The sequence below is a fragment of the Colletotrichum spaethianum genome, assembly GCF_022836535.1.
Source record: "Colletotrichum spaethianum MAFF 239500 DNA, contig03, whole genome shotgun sequence".
Lineage (NCBI taxonomy): Eukaryota > Fungi > Ascomycota > Sordariomycetes > Glomerellales > Glomerellaceae > Colletotrichum > Colletotrichum spaethianum.
The window spans coordinates 746,223-762,983 of NW_026054773.1; the positions used below are offsets into that span (position 1 = coordinate 746,223).

Consider the following 16,761-nt stretch of genomic DNA (forward strand, 5'->3'; position numbering starts at 1 on the left):
AACCGTGATCAGTGCTGCTGACTACGGTTTGCTGTTTCTGGCAGGCGTATTTTTGATAGCTCAAATACAGCCCGTCTATGATTGGTTGTTTCTAGGCCTTAGAAGCATTGGAGACTGATACCCATGTAAGAAGTCTATCTTGTTCCCATGCTAAGTCCATCTTATTCCGTGTTTGTTTTTCGATACGCCCTCACTGCTCTTAGGCGCTCTCTTGACTTGACAATGGCAAAACCGTTCAAGCTAGGCGTGATCGGGCCCAAAGGTCGGGTGGTTAGCTGTGTCGTCGACGAGCTCCTGAGTCCAGGTCATTTGTTGTCAGTATCTCCCAGCGGCTGCCATCGTCCGCGAGTTTGAAGCCAACAAGCTGCACCATAAGCATCGGAGCTTACTGGATTAACCGGGTTGCATCGATGGTAAAACGGACTAGTAATGTGTTGTGACATGAAATGACGGCCCTCTTGCACAGAACAAAACAGTCCCGTAGCTTGGAGTACCTGTGTTGTTTAGAGTCAAATTGACATGGTTTCTTGCTCTGGGTAGGGAACACAGATTATTTCATTCTAATTATTGACAACGGATTAATGTACTGAGTCCTTCAATACCTCTATATCTATGAAATTCAATGCTTTTGGTTCCGTATCAAAAACTTCGTCGCCAGCATTTTGAGAGTAAACACAACGTTCACAAGCCATATCACCACGAGCATGGCGGCAAGACAGGTGGACCACACTTTGAAAGCTTGAGAATCGAGGAGCTTCCCTAATTCAACCGCAGCATTTGCATACACGCCCTAGGAGTCTTGTTAGTAGTCATACGAAATGGTTGCATAACTGAAGCGCTTACCCAGGGAAACACCAGAGCCCAACCCCCCAAAGTGTAGGAGACCTTCTTCGGCTCTCTCCCGCCAAAAAATGCGTGAAGTATACCCATGATGGCAGAGAACCACCAAAAAGTACCGAGCCCCCACGCCATGAGGCCCGCAAAGATGCTCGTGTAGCCAATAGGCCCGGAAGCGTCCGCGGTGAGTACCACGCCACTGGCATACTGCGCAAAGCTGCCCTTGACGACCGCTTGGCCGAGCATCTGTAGGGCGAAGGAAGACTGTCCCCACGGCCCGCAGAGAATCATATCCTGGAAAGCCTTCTGCTTAGGGGGCTGGTAGTTGCCCAACAACCGCGCCCAGAACAACACGTCCAGTGCGAAAGCCAGCGGTAGGCCTATGCCGATGAGGAGGTATGAAACGATGATGACAGGGATTTGCTGGTCGCTGCTCAGCATAGCAGAGTTGCAGATCGTCCCCCCTCCTGCTGCTGCGGTCAGCGCCGCGATAAGAGCTAGTTGTGTAGCTGGTGATATGTGAGGTACACCAGATGGGTACACTTTGATGAAGACGAAAGGGAGAATGATGACAACAACAGTAGCCAGCCCAGTGGCCACCCACCAGAGGACAAAGAGGATTTTGCTCCATGGGCCGCCCCAGCCCGAGACTAGCGTTGTGTTATCGTGCTTGAGTGTATGGAGGACATGCTTTGGGTAGAGGACTAGCCGGACGGCGTATATGCAGACCATCGACAGTAGCAGAGCCATGGCGGCTACCCAGAAGAGATATGAAATCACAGTCAACCCATTGAAGCGGTAGTCTAATTGGTGGAGGATAGTCGCAAGGATTGCCGTCCCTTGTGGTATCAGAAACCACTGCGTTGAGAAGTTACGGATCGCGTTCCGGATGGGGGAGCGCTCATGGTCGGATGTCGTCGGCGACGGCAGATCCCCAGGTTTGTTGTCCGGGGGCATCCTGAAGCGAAGGCCACTAAGATAACTTTGATAGGGTCCTGCAGGCGTTTGCTTGATGATTGGTGTCTTGCCAAGCGATTGATTAGCTTCCTGATGGTTGGTTGGTGTGTTACTGGGTGGCAGCTATCACGAAGTGGTGGGTGAGACAAGGAACCCAGCGCGCTGCACGCCCGGGCGATTAAGAAGAAATTCTGCACAAAGCTCAAACAGGAAACGTCTTGTTCAGATGGCATCTCCGGTTGATCAGTCCAGCGAGGAATTACACGCTAGGTCTTTGCTGTCATGGCGTAATCATGACGTCTAGGAAGCCCGACTCGTACGCGAACGTGGGGTGATGATGAGATGGGGTACCAGTAGAGCGTGGGTTCATGTTCATACTCTAATCATCTGCCGTGCCTTCGTTCCATCACAGTCCTGGCAACCATCGAATCATTTTCGAACAAGAATAGTCAGCTGCATTTACATTTGCGGAGGTAGGGCTTGCAAGAAGAAGCTTTCTTAATTATGGGACTACCGGCCATGAGGCCACTCCTCCTAGCAGGGGGGAAGTCTACTCGAATGGGTACGCCCAAGCATCTCCTTCGCATGCCCGACGGAACACCATTGTACCAACGGCAATTACAACTGCTGCGAACCATATTCCCGGAGCCCCAGACGATCTACATATCTCTGGCCCAAGAATCCGAGACGGACGACTACCTCGACGAGTTGCTGGCCGCCCAACCCGACAACCCTTCTTCTTCTTCCGCGGAGAACGAGGATCTCAAGGGAGAACCCAAGGTGCAGATCCTTCGCGACGAATACCCCAACAACTCTAAATACTCTGCCGGCCCATCTGCGGGTCTTCTTGCGGCGTACCGGTATGACCCTTGGGCGAACTGGGTTGTCGTGGCATGCGACTACCCCCTGTTGCCGCCGGACGCGCTGTACCTCCTGTTCCTGAAGCGCGACGCAGTGCCGGTGACGTGCTACCGCTCAAGCGAGGGCTTCTGCGAGCCGTTACTGGCCATCTGGGCGCCAGCTGCGCTCTCCCGGCTGTCGGAGCGCGTGGCACGTGGGCATGCGAGTCCGGCGGCGGCGGCCAAGGAGCTGGACGGGTTGATGTTGGACACGCCGCCGGGCTGCGAGTGGTGGCTGACGAATGTGAACACGATGGAGGAGTGGGTGAAGGCCGTGGAGGAAATGAAGCTGGGGCCGCAGGAACCGGTCTCCGTCGAGGCGCCGAAGGAAGCGGCGTAATGTACGATATTGTGTCTATCGCCACTTATGAAGCGTTCCAGCGTTATAGAAACAAAGTCACCATACCATCTTTCTCAGAATGCTGCGTGACCCGTCATGGGATAAGAACGGATGTGGCCTTCGGGCCACGGGCCTTGCGAGTGACCTCCTAGCTGAACCCAACAGTTGGCACCGATGAACGGCCCCAGTTTCGCGGGACTCTGCTGCTTGCTGAGTTCAACTACCATGTTTCCGTCTTGGCTTTGGCGAATGGTTCCGTGTCGGAAAAACGTCGTTGGGGGGATACCCGGCGATGCCACTTTCCGTCCAAGGCCGGCTGTTGATGTCTCTGTAAGGCTCTTTACAATGATGGGTATCTCGGGGGTCTGATGTTGCCAAGACCTGAGGAACGGAGCCACGAGGAACCGAAAACACGCTGCCGTAGCACCGGGATTCCCAGGGAGCCCAAAAACTGGCAGATTGCGGGACCTTCCCGGGACCTGAGCGAAGAGGACTGGATGTCCCGGTCTCATAGCCACGCCGTGGAAATGAGTCGTAGCACCGAGATCGCTTAAAGACGAAGCCACGAAGTCGAACTTCCCAACAGAAACGCCGCCTGTTGTGAGAATCATGTCGAATAGTTCCCCATCGATGGTTTCTTGCAGCGCTTCTCTGACGGAATCTTCACTGTCGTGCAGAGTCCCGAGGAACGCTGGCTCGGCGCTTGCTTCCCGGAGCGCAGCCATCAGGAATGGCCCGTTGACGTCCGGAATGCTACTGGCATTTCCCGCCACCAATTCTTTTCCCGTTGACCATACTGCGACGCGCGGCTTCTTGAAGACCTGGACCTTGGATATCCCAACTGATGCCAATGGCATGATGTGCGAAGAGCTGATGGTGTCACCCTTTTTGATGATGCGCTCCTCGAGTTGGATATCGCAGCCGGCGGGCCTACGATTTGCGTTTGTCGGCACCGGCTTCGTGATCATGACCGCCCGTTCTGTTTTGTTGGCGGCAGACACCACGGCAGTGTCTTCGATGCGCACGCATGCGTCGAACCGTTTCTTCGTGCCAGTGACTTTAGGGAAGATGCCGCCGGTCATGATTTCCAGGCATGGCTCTGCCGAACCTCGAAATATGCCCTCGTCCAATTCCGTAGGCTCGTCACCCGCGGCGATTGTTCCGAATACTTTCAGCAGCACAGGTTTCTCCGGGGATGCAAGCATGGTGGCCTCAGAGCAGACTGCGTACCCATCCATGGCTGATGTGTCGAACGTGGGCGTCGCAGTTGGGCTGACGACTTCGGCGGCAGCTACGCGGCCTACGGCATCCACCAGATATACCTCTTCCCATATCTTGTTTCCATTCCGTTCGTTCAACACTTGTAGCTCCGTAGCCGTCTTCTGCAAGATATCCACAGCAGCTTCATAGGATGTCATCGTGATAGTAATGAAGCAAGAGATCCGTGTCGGCCAAGCAAGTGTTTACCGACAGTCGTTTTTTGTTACGACTCAAGAACTATAGAACAAAGGGGTCGAAATAATGGTTTGTATAGTTGTTGTGCATTGAAGAAAGAGTAGTCACATATAAGAGCCTCCATGGGCTAGAGGCTTGCCAAATGTGTGTAGTGTTTAAACAGCGGGCCGAGACCGAGGCTTAACGCCAGGAACTTTGGTGTTTTTGTTACTACGATTACTCTCTCGTAATTGTGACGTCAAGCGTCGATTTGAGCTCAAGTCTGGGATCTCTGAGTTCCCTGACGGGTTTCTTTGTTTCCCCGCGGGATGGAATGCTGCTTTCTCGTCTTGAGGTATGACTGGAACACGTTCTTGTTTTACTATATCCAATCTGATGATGTTTGACTTCTCTTTTTTGTCAATCGGTTCTGTAATTGTATCTAACTACTGGATTAAAGTTTCTGCAGTATTGATAAAGACCACTTTCAGGGGCGAATGTAATCGTTCGACTCATGTCTACTGACATTTGCTCAAGACCACCAAATATGTTATGGATTGCGCGCAATTTCCATTCAGTCCCTAACTAACGCCGGCACCAGAAGAGATTGAGGTGCCCTGACCATGATCTGCTGATTAACCCAAGCCTGCATACGATGCATACTGGTCTGTCCAAACTGGACTGCCTCGAAGAAATCAAGATCCCAGCACGCCTGACTGACAGGAATCAACGCGTTCAGCCCACCCTCGATGTGCGAGAGATAGATGTGAAGACCTTGGAGCGTCTCCATGACCTCGTATGGGCTTCGCTGCGTGTCAATAGGAGGGAAAATGGCTTCTCTCAGAGTCGTGGCTTTACGGCTGCCCCCGCAGACGTCTTCCCCGAACTTGTCGACTTGCTCGCTAAGCCTTTTTCTGACATCTTCGGTTATCCGCCGCAAAACTCTGACACCACCTTCGATTTCAAGATCGTGAATGAGATCAGGTAGCAGATTGGTGTAGATGTCGGAGAGTTGCTTGACGCTTTCATACGTCTCGCCGAGCCAAGACTCAAGGTGTCGTTTGCGCTTTAGGGAATCATCCACGGCCGTCACGTCGACTCCTTTACTTGAACATGACTCTTCTGCGGCAGATTGTAACTCAGGGATTTGGGGCTTTTCGGATGCATCAATCTTCTCTATGCGGACGGCGCCAGCCTTGAACATGGGTTGCTTGGAGATGGGATCCCACCGTTCTATGGCGACAGGTTAGCTTGGTATTACTAAATGTTGGATAAGGGCAGGAATTTCCAGCCTTACCAACTGTCAGCTCGTTGGCCGCTCTAGACTTTCCGCCCTTGGCATCCCAATAGCCAAAGTGGAAGGGCACAAACACCTGGCCAACGGAAATGCCCCCCACCTTTGCCTTCAGCTCGATTGCACCACGCCTTGACCTGACGATAACATCATCTCCGGTTTTGAGATCCATATTTGCGGCGTCCTCCCTGGATATGTGGACTTCTGGCTCCGGACACGCATCCTGGAGCTTCTTGGATCTGCCAGTCTTTGTTCTTGTGTGGAATTGGTACTTATTCCGACCCGTCGACAGACGAAACGGATACTCCTCGTTCGGCTCTTCCATGGAAGGACTATAGTGGCACGCCTTGAGAATCGCGCGACCCGCGGGGTTTAAAGCCGCATACTCGGCCTTGGAGTATGGCGCTCCAGTTTCGAGGTCATGCCCGAAACTCTCGCAAACGTCGATATCGGTGAAGAACTTGGCATCACTGAACAGACGCTCTACTCCTTGCGGATTCGCCTCGTTGCACGGCCATTGAATACCAGAACCTCCGGTCAACTTTTCGTACGACAAGCCGGTGTAATCGCATGGCCGGCCATGTGAAAGCTTCTTCCACGCGCAGAACACTTCCTCAGAACTTTTGTAGGGAAGAAGGAGATTGCCGTCCTTGTCTTTGAAGTTCATGCGACGCCCGTAGTCGAGGAAGATGTCGAGATCTGACTTCGCTTCCCCGGGGGGCTCTACGGCTTTGTGTGAAAGATGGACGGTACGATCGACGTTGGTGAAACATCCCGTCTTCTCACCCCACTGCGCCGCGGGAAGCACCACGTCGGCGATGGCAGCGGTCTCCGTCATGAAGATATCCTGACAGACGACGAATAAGCCTGGGTCCGTGAGGAGCTTCCTTATCCGCGGCAAGTTCGGCAAGCTGACAAGAGGATTCGTTCCCGAGATCCACATCATCCTGATGGAGCCGTCCTCGATGTAGCTGAGTAGGTTCTGAACGTGAGTCGGCTCATTCCAGTGCGGGACCTTGATGGAGTCGATGTTCCACAGGTCCGCCAGCTCTTGCATGTGTACCGGATTCATGTGGTTTCTGAAGCCAGGGAATTCGCCGTCGCATCCTGCTTCGCGGTTGTTCTGCGCTGTAGGCTGACCGTTCATCTGCAAGACGCCGCTGCCTGGCCTGCCGATCAGACCCCTGAGCAGATTGATGTTGTTGATCTGACATGCACTTGCGGTGGCTTGGTTCGACTGGTAGACGCCCTGTAATGCTGTCGACAGGAGACTGTTGGAGTTACCAATGAGTTTGGCGGCTTCTTTAAGGTCTTTTGCGGGTATGCCAGAGATCTCTTCAACCTTCTCAGGAGTGTAGTCCAAGACAGTTTGCTCGAGCTGCTCGAGCCCGATGACGTGCTTCGAGACAAAATCTTGGTTGATCCAGCCATTCTTAAACAAGAGATGCTGGATGCCGTTCAAGACCGCCAGATTGGTACCAATCCGTGGGGCAAGATGAACCGTTGCTCTTCTTGCGGTATCGGACATGCGCGGATCAACAACGACGAGCTTTGGCGGGTTTGGTCCGTCGAGGCGGTCAAGAATTCTTGACCACAGGACCGTCTGTGTGGCCGCGACGTTGTGGCCGACCAAAAACAGGCAATCAGTGTAGTCTATATCCGTATATGATCCTGGTTGGCCGTCTGAGCCAAAGGACTCTCTCATAGACGCTGCTGCTGTTGCGGTACATAAACGAGTGTTTCCGTCCCTAAACTCGTCAGGAACATTCTTATTAAGTCAGGTAAGATGCTTTAGACTTACATGTGCAAAGTGGAAAGGCCAGCTTTACCAACGACTGCCAGAGCATAGTATTCCTCTAGGAACAGCTGACCTGAAGTGTAGAAGGCTATGCTATGGCTTGTGAGACGTTCGATGAGATCTTTCGAACGCTGTACGATCAATCCCATTGCTTCATCCCAGGTAGCCCGCTCAAGTTTCCCGTTGCGACGAACGAGAGGGTGTGTAAGGCGATCTGGATGGTGTATAGATTTCCACCTAGATGGAGAATCAGCTTTGATCAGTGACCAAGCCAGGAACAGCTATAAGTGCTGCCGTTGCTGCATCAAGACGGCTTACCCGTGCAAACCCTTGGGCCCGAGCCTCCCTTTGTTTACGCGATCTGTTGCGCGTCCACGAACTCCCACCACCTTGCCATCTTTAACACCGATGTCTAGACCGCAGCCATTGCTCCAGGTTCGCGCATTTAAGGTCAGCTCCCATATGCCACTGACCGCAGCCCAAAGCCAAAGGGGGCTTCGCAGTATGACGAGTACTTACCTGCACAGCACGCATGCGCTCTGAACCCATTTGTCGGGCTCGTCTTCACATGCAATGTCGACCCGGGTTGGCCATTCGTGTTTGTAGGGGGTTCTTGGGCCCCATACATCCTCAATCGAGTCGCGGGAATGCTGATGGGTTGGTGCGTTTGATCCCATGTTGTTATCCTGATCGAGTCTTCAATGGCACACTCGAAATCTTGTGCGAAAGACCAGGAATCGACCTTGGAAATAAACAACAAGTAGATTAACTCGTCTCGTGGTGTGATAGTAAGTGTGGTTCTCAACGTCGTATAATCCCAGAATAGATACTAAGACTGTTCGTTCCGTAATTGCGAGCAGGAACGAGAATGTGGGGGAGGATAAGAGGTGGTGGGTAACGGATGAACATGCAGCACATGTTGGACACCTAAACTGGCGGATTGCTCCATTTCTCAGGACCTGTCAGGCCCAGAATGCAACGCAGTTACCATGTAGCTGGGGATCTTCACATCCGGATGAGGGTTTCGTTATGCAACACTGACGTCAAGCAAGGAAAGACTAGTCATGGTCGCTTTTCCTCCAACAAACACAGTTGGCAGCCAACCCAATCGGCCAAGTGTTGTTACTAACAAGCGGCGGCCCTTGTGCTAGTCATTGGGGCCGGATCCGCCGGGACGGAGCGATTTTCAGCATCTCCGCGCTGGCCTCGGTGAATGCATCCGGGTTGCTGTCCAGGAACAGGATTTGCAACAGTGACGTGTGGCCGAGCTCTGGGAAAGCACCTTGGAATTTTGTCGCCGAGATGCGCGATCCATGACGCGAAGCTTTGGTGCACAGATCTGGTTCCGATTGCGGGTGCGGATCTTCGCCGTCCCGCAGCTGCCGGAGCCGAGTCCGCGATGCGGTATTATCCTCCGGCCATGCACCGAGAGGCGGCGCCGAACGTGGGACAAGTTCCTCTCGTAAGCAGGCTGGCAGGCTGGGTTTCGCGGCATCCAATGTTTACAATCGGAAGCGGGGTAAACCCGAACGGCCGACGACCCGAGACGTTTCCACAGAAACTCAACAGGCAGCAGCGACAATTGCAGGCAGTCATCTGCTTTTGAGAAAACGTTTCCCCCGCCGTTTCGATTGGGTTTGCTCTTCAACTCATTTGGGGATAGCTAATTACAAAACCTCGAGTAATTGGATAAGTCTACGACGCGAAAGCAAAATGTGGAGTCTTGCTCAGCCACCACATCCCCTTTCCTGCTTGTGCTCCATCTAACATCATGCAGGACCTCAGTGGAATCCAATACCCATCTCAAACAAGATGGCTCGAGTCTATTCGGTCTTCCGTGGGAAATCAAAGAGCGCATCTATGAGTACTATCTCGCCTTCAACCGTGAAGATTTCGGCTCCACCTCGCGTCCGCTGCTCACCTACTTCGAGCAAGGGGTTTACACGAAACCTCTGCCACCGTATATGTTAACCTGCAAACGCGCCTACCGAGAACTGCAGCAGCAGGTACATGCTGATGCTGTCATGCACGTACACTCGCAGGCCCTGGGCGACCGGGGCATTGGCTTCGCCGTCCATGGACCTCTCCGCTTCGAGCGCCTGCGCAGGCTCTACGTTCTCATTACCACGGAGTATCCGAACTGGAACCGGTGGATGGGGATTTTTGGCGAGGTAGCGCAGCGATCGAAGGACTTGAATGAGCTCGTAATCGACTGGAAGCCGAGACCGACTGTTCCCAATCTAAAAGGATGGGAGGTGAAATTCAATGAGAAGAAGTATGATGAGTTTTTTGGCATTCTGTCGGGGCTTCACCATCTCGAAGTAGTTAGGTTCCATGGAGAGTTACCAGTGGGGTGGAGGGAGAGATTTGAAAAGGAAACAACTGCAAGGCTGGTATGCTACAAGCTCAAGTGGTGGAGAGAACATGGCTTAGAGTAGTTGAGAAGGATTTTTGCAGCGATGGGACATAGTAGGTCCCCAATCAAGCAATACCTACGTCAGATACCGACACCTACGACACAAAATGTCGATATTTGCATCCTCTTCGCTACAGACGTTATTGAATTATAGTACGCTGATTTAAATGTAAGGTGTAGCTGTGACGATGTCTATTGATCCAGGTACGTCCGTCTGAGGGTGTAAGTCATGAGTGCACTCTGAGTCCCCTTCCATTGACCTTATGTTTCTGTCAGTGATCTAGGGCGAGGAAAACTAGTCAGTGCGGCCTTCCTCCAATTGACATGTGTCCCTTTTCCTCAGGTTCATTCTCAGATCATCTGAGCCCAGACTTGCCGCCAACTGTCCAGCAGGTATCAGCTGGAAAAAGCTTGAAATAAAACTCAAAACAGTACTGACTTGCCAGCTCCAACCATAGACAACAACTGCCACAATGGTTGTCGCAAAGCTAATGATCAGTGAAGACCAAAACCAGAAGTTAGCCACGGACGCTTTGACCCCATGGTTTTGGACAACAGGGTATACTGTGCAGTAAATGGAAAGTGCCTGTAAGAAGATCTGACACAAAAGAACCCAGAAGCCATCATCTGTACGGAGTTTTTGAGGTTGTGGGCTACACACAGGCTCCCGAACTTGGGATAACGCCATCGAAATCATCGCCCCACTGAGCATGAAGAAGACCGCAAATATTGTCACTAGTGTAGTCTGATGGAAGACACAGAATCGTAGATGGAAGAGAACACCGCTTTGACGTTTGGGCTCCGCGAAAGCAACTGCGACTGAGACTGGATTCACATTTGCATTAGGCAGTCCGCCATTTAAAGGCATATTCCACTGATTACCTTCGGCTAAATCGGGAACTTTAAAGATGCCTTCGCGAACAGAACTGTTCTCAGAATGGGCATCTGAGTAAGGATAGACATCCTCGTGAGAAGGAAGCTCTGAAGGGTGCAGCGATATGGAATGAAGCTCATATGCCTCTGTTGGATGATTTCTCCGTCGGAGCTCATTTGTGGAGTCTCTGTGTAGCGAATGTTAGCAAAGTCGTTCTTTTGGATGCAATAAAACAAATTTGAGGCCTTCATTTAGCATAGACCTTGCTGTAACACACCTTGAGATATCGGCCGAGACGACCCCAGAAGTCTCTGGTAGTCTTGTATCACTACCATCGGGCTCGATTCTTTGCTGAGGCACGCAACCAAGAAGTTCTTTTGCGTAAGCTGTTGCGGTCATTGCTGCGTAGCCTGCCCATTCCGGTCTAGGATGCGAATCCGAGTAGTTGCATATACCTCGGATGACCAAGCATGAATAGCCCATGACACTTGCAGATCCAATGTCAAAACACAAGACGCCTCTTTCAGACGCAAGTAAGTCTCTGGTTGATGCATCCTTCAGCTTCCAGTTTGCAGATGCTATTACACCGTGATGTATAACAGGGCTGTCCCTTAACTCGTCTCGGCTGCCCCTGAGGACCAAATTGGAGTCGCTGGTGTCGCATGCGTGGGAGCATCTAGAATATTCCAAGGAGGAATTGTGAGTGTAATGTGGCATAAAAAGAAGGTCACCTTCCGATGGCTTCTCGTATGTGTTTCTGAGCTTTGGGGACCTGTTCAACACCTCTTCGATGGACTCTCGTAGCCGATGTCTACTTCGGTTGTATCGGTGCATGAGTCTATCCACGGCTAATTGCAGAATCTCTGGCGGCTCCTTTGTCTGTGTGGTTGAAAAGAAATGCTCGTCTTGTACACTCGTGCCCCTGTCGTATTGAAAAACACCGCCCTGCTTTTCACTGTGTGCCCTCGAGCCGACAACAACGTCACCCAGACGAATGTCATGAAGAAGACTTGGCGCTCCTCCAGCGATGCCGACTACCAGTATAAACTTGATGTTGCGAAATATATTCTTTAGGTTTGTCGCGAGAATCGCCGAGCCAGACATGCCAAGCCCTCCATTTGGTACACAAGCGATGACGACGTTCTTATCTCCCAACTCGCCACAAGTACACTCCAGGTTGCTTGCCAGCTCGAGGCTGCCTACACGGTCGTGCTCCTTATCTAGGAAGGCTTGGGCAGCCACATACTCCAACCCAGTATCAGAGATCCAGCCGATTGTGTATTTATCAGTGTCTAACATGCTCGCTGTTCGAGACTACCCTCGAAAGATGCTGACCTAGAGTCGGTGCGGTTTCGATCGTTATGAGGCTTGTGTCGCAGATGATTGGATCGTTCTCGAGGGGAAATTGTGGAAGCACTGCCAAAGCGAAAAAGGCTTCAATTGGGCCCGTTGGTCCCGGGTCTGTGAGAAAGCAGTTTCGGTTGGGGTGATCGAGATCAATATAAAGCGTCAGAAGACGAGTTTAACGAAAGAGTATTGGGGTTAATGCAATTGAGAAATAGCTGGGCCTAATTGTCGATAGCAGCTTATGTATTGCCAGTGTGATGTGGCTGAGTCACCATCTGAGCGGTTAAAGCCATTTCATCATTGGTTAGTTTATTCCAGCCTATCAGTTGTCTTACTTCATGTCTGCTGTCAAGGTGAAGGGTATATATACACCAGCCTACTAGCCGAAGTGAAACCAAAGCCTAGAGTGTCAGCCGCATGAAGTCAGCCTAGCCAGCCCTGCTCAAGGCGACTCAAGCTGACTCGTTCTCAATTTAGGCTACAGCAGCAACTGCTTATTTCCAAGATGGAATAGAGAGAAGTCATGGACATCGGTTGTTGTTCGGTCTTTATGCTCATGTAACAAAACGCCGCTTTTGCTAAGGACAATCTCAGGGATGTTCAAGCTTGGCTCACCAGGTGCTTGGATTTGCTCACCTTTCGATACAACTAACCACATGGCCAAGTCTTCGTGGTACAGCCCCTTTGGAGCTACCACAGCAGGAGCCTCCGTACGAAACAGAAGCATGACGAGGCCAGAAATATGAAATCGACGAGGGGAATAAGTATGATTTGGGCCGGGAGAGCTAGGGAAGGTTACGCGACTTTATACATAGATTCTCGATACGACATCCAGCCACATGGAAGAGACTGCGATGAAACCCGGACAGCCTAAAGCACGTTTACCAAAATGTCTGTCCTCACTCGCCCAACATTATGTGCAAACTGATTTAGGACAAGTTCCGTGACTACAAGCAAAGCTGCAAGGTGCTGCTAGTCGTTATCCTTTACGCCCTCAAGCGCACAGTCGTCGTCGCCGGTGGTTTCGGGTGCCGTCTTTAGCATGCCTGAGTATTCGAGGCACTGAAACGCCGTAGCCGGACAGAAAACATACGCGCAGCTGAACTTTTATAGGTCCTCTGAGGTAAGAGAACTTTGCTCTAAGAAGAGAAACGAAGTATTTGCTGAGGGTCATAACGCCTGCTTTATCATGAGCAACATTATACCGGATATGCCTTCTGATAAGGTCAAACCGTATTGTATATGATATCCGGACGTTGCAACTGAGGAAACCTATCGCGAGCTTGTTCGACAGTACCCTGATATGTGTCATCAGGTTGGTCGCACTTGTGCTGTTGATGGTTACAATAAACTCTACAATAAGCTCAACCTACTGCCGGATGTCTCTATCGCAGAGGGAGCTTGAGACAACAACCAGACTGCTGCCTTCGAATCAATTACAAGCCATAACGTGAGATAGTTTGTTATGGACGACTATACACGAACAGTACATCTCAATAACCCAAGAGCTGGAGCCTTTCTCAACTGGAATACTTACGTACGTTCGTCCCTGCAGGCTTGCAGGGACCTTGACTACGAACTGGCGGGCGGGAACCACGATCACTACTTCGATATCCAAGAAGATAGCCACATTAGTACAGGATGGCTTCCAAGACTTGGCTCTAGCAATTTGGCCAGCAATGTTGCTGAATTGATGTACAAGTCGCTCCCTAGTGACTTATCCGCTATTTACAAGGATATGTCAATCGTAATTACTGCCTGGGACGGTAAAATTGACCAGTATTTACGGTTGCGACACACAAAATGTATCCCTGACGAGGTCCCAGCTGTCATGCGTGGCGCTCAACACCACACGCCCTTTGCAAGATGGCTGGTCACATGTGTGGAAGAGGTTCTCATTGAGGAAGAGGCCGATCTCATCCGACAAGCTATCAACGCCCGCTTCATCGTGAACAATGACTTATCGCGCATCACCGCTGATACCAACGGAGACACACTACCTGAGATATTTTGGTGGCCGCAATGGCCGAATCGAGACATCCTTAGAGAGCTGGCGTGGCGCCTCCCCGACCTTAAGCACGAGGTCGCTCTGGCTTGTATCGTTGCCAACTACCAAGATGTGTTTGATGAGCTACGCGTCTGGCACTCTCATTGGCAGGCGGAGGTCGCCTGACAGAGCTCTAACACATACTGCCGGAAGAAAATTGAGCTGCGTGCGGCCGACACGCGCGTTAACCTTCGTCTGGACTTCACAGCGTTCCGTGACGGCCTCCCTATTGATGTCATGTGGAGCAAGAGTTTTCTACGGCCTGAAAAAGAATCGTCGGGGCTTGAATGTATGCTTGAGGGGCTTGAGTCTGCGCCTGAGACGAAAGGCAACCATATTTAAAGCTGGGAGGAGGATTTTGACGTTGATAACATCTGCAACGCAGGAGCAGATGGCGTCGTGGGCCACCTACGTCAGCGCGACGGACGAGGTGAGGGAGGGGCTACCGCCAGGACCTCTATACTCAACTGTAGAGGATGTGCAGCGGCGTAAGTACCCGGCACCCCAGCCGAAGCCCCTGAAGGACTTTCTGACCGTGACCGCGATTCGTATGTACCTGCTAGTGTGGCGATGAAGGAGGGACAAGCGCGCGCGCGAGAAGGGGTTTTCAAAGGGTTGGGTTTGTAAAAGTGAGGTTTGCAACGCTGCTGTTGAGGTTCCTATCTAAGCAGTTGTGTTCCAAGAATCATCTATCACCAAAGTTGATGCAACTACATGGGCCATAGATGGCATCCTTGGTTTTAATAGCCAATGGATAAATGCATGGTGGGACAAAGCGTATGGTGGAGGTCAAGTCGCCTAATTCGTAGACTTGACATTGGCACACGCGCCCATCTTTCGAATGAATTAAAATTAAGAATCGACAAATTGTTATGCCAAGCAGTATTCACGAACTGAAAACATTGTGGTCTTTGAGACATGGAAAGAGCCTCGAGGCCGAAATTTAGTGGGAGGCCATTGTGACTGGAACAGCAGCCATTGCAAATGGGCACTCAGGGTTTTCTACAAACAAAAAATTCTAGTGTTTATTGAAATTCTTTTAACAAAGATAAATCCCAACATGATAGGACGTTTCATCTCATAAAGCATCTAACATTTAGCCGGTGAGGGCTGCTGCAACACTTCAATCGGCTTGCCAAAATGAGTATGGAGGGTGCGTGATGACTATGCACTGTCCTGTACTTCATACCGATGGTCAAGTCCAAAAAATGGTCGTACAACAGCCTGGCGTTTGCATTATATCTATGCTATACAGCAATTGAGCTGCAACTGTCTAGCGCCAGGAAAAGGGTACTAATGACGGGGGTTGAAGCATTGAATCTGTTTGTTAGTGCAAAGCAAAAGCACATGACCAAGACTTTTCCCAGCCTCTTGCTGTCTATCTTCGTTCTAAATTATGTTATTTCTCTCATCTTTGGTTTTTTTTTTCTATTGATCTCAACCCTATTGTTGGCCGTATCTCGCATGGCGTCATTCTGCAGCTAATCGGATATCTGAGTCTTAGGCAATCAAGTTAGTAACTCCCTTGAAAGATATTTGAAGCTTAACGCATTGCCGGCGTCCACTCTATATGCACGAGAGCTGGTGATTCGTCGAAGCGTACGTAGACCAGTAATATCCGCCCTTCTTGCTTTACGCGCCCATAACCCCTGCCCAGTATACAACAAGCCTAAACTCAATGTGGCTGGACAGTCAGCTGCAACGTTGGAGGAGTTTTCAAGCCCAAATTCTGCCCTGACTTTCCGTAAACCGAGTATAAGAACGTGTTAAGGGTCATTGGTGGATGAAAGTTTTATCTAGTCCACAACCTTGCACACCTTTTCGCCGCTCAGATTCTATCTATGTTGAGCCCTTGGGCACTAGGACGAATACCGATACACAGCAGACGTGCGAACTCACACCATGAGCGATATGCCAGAAATTTCTTATCCAGGTCAGCATCTAGAAGGCGAAGACTCATTCCGACTTTTGGAGCTGCAGCCTGGGCAGAGAGGTGATGAGATCGTAATCCGCCTTCTCAATTTCAGCCTCGAAGGTTCTCTTCCATATGAAGCTCTCTCGTATGCTTGGGGCGACAGTACCGGAGCCGAGAAGGTCCAAGTCATTCTAGCTCCCGTTTCGGGGGTCGCGAGAACATATGTTGTCGTGAAGAAGAGCTGTACCGCAGCACTTCAGCGCTTGCGTCATCATACAACGCCTCGAAAGTTGTGGATCGATGCCATCTGTATCAACCAGTCGGATGTGCACGAGCGAAACCAGCAGCTGGCCCTTATGCCGCGTATCTATAACGAGGCTAGGCACGTGGTTGTATATTTGGGAGAGAGCAGTGAGTCCGACTGTAGCGAAGCCGTTATGGAGTGGCTACAAGACATCTATTCGCCATCTGATTCTCGCGACCAATCGCCCATGCCACACTCGGATGTGATCATGAGTTTCCTGAAACGGCGGTGGTTCACACGCGTGTGGGTGATGCAGGAGATTCGTTTGGCGAGAGAAGTAACCGTTATGTGCGGAGATA

The 16,761-nt window shown here is 51.1% G+C and overlaps 5 protein-coding genes across 5 annotated transcripts; 2 read left to right on the forward strand and 3 right to left on the reverse strand.

The window, feature by feature from the left end:
• Nucleotides 1-619: 619 nt before the first annotated feature.
• Nucleotides 620-1,794, reverse strand: ColSpa_01691 (sulfite efflux pump SSU1; the record flags this gene model as incomplete). Its single annotated transcript, XM_049267903.1, has 2 exons — nucleotides 620-790; nucleotides 844-1,794. 2 exons carry the CDS (start codon nucleotides 1,792-1,794, stop codon nucleotides 620-622), a joined length of 1,122 nt encoding a protein of 373 aa, XP_049123860.1.
• A 968-nt stretch (nucleotides 1,795-2,762) lies between these two features.
• Nucleotides 2,763-4,451, reverse strand: ColSpa_01692 (molybdopterin molybdenumtransferase; the record flags this gene model as incomplete). The annotated part of the gene is made up of 2 exons (XM_049267904.1): nucleotides 2,763-3,048; nucleotides 3,163-4,451. 2 exons carry the CDS (start codon nucleotides 4,449-4,451, stop codon nucleotides 2,763-2,765), a joined length of 1,575 nt encoding a protein of 524 aa, XP_049123861.1.
• Nucleotides 4,452-5,041: 590 nt separating this feature from the next.
• Nucleotides 5,042-7,466, reverse strand: ColSpa_01693 (nitrate reductase; the record flags this gene model as incomplete). The annotated part of the gene is made up of 2 exons (XM_049267905.1): nucleotides 5,042-5,700; nucleotides 6,056-7,466. 2 exons carry the CDS (start codon nucleotides 7,464-7,466, stop codon nucleotides 5,042-5,044), a joined length of 2,070 nt encoding a protein of 689 aa, XP_049123862.1.
• Nucleotides 7,467-14,027: 6,561 nt separating this feature from the next.
• ColSpa_01694 (uncharacterized protein) lies at nucleotides 14,028-14,369 on the forward strand (the record flags this gene model as incomplete). Its single annotated transcript, XM_049267906.1, has 1 exon — nucleotides 14,028-14,369. One exon carries the CDS (start codon nucleotides 14,028-14,030, stop codon nucleotides 14,367-14,369), a length of 342 nt encoding a protein of 113 aa, XP_049123863.1.
• A 265-nt stretch (nucleotides 14,370-14,634) lies between these two features.
• Nucleotides 14,635-14,817, forward strand: ColSpa_01695 (uncharacterized protein; the record flags this gene model as incomplete). Its single annotated transcript, XM_049267907.1, has 1 exon — nucleotides 14,635-14,817. The coding sequence occupies one exon, from the start codon at nucleotides 14,635-14,637 to the stop codon at nucleotides 14,815-14,817; it is 183 nt and encodes a 60-aa protein (XP_049123864.1).
• Nucleotides 14,818-16,761: the final 1,944 nt, after the last annotated feature.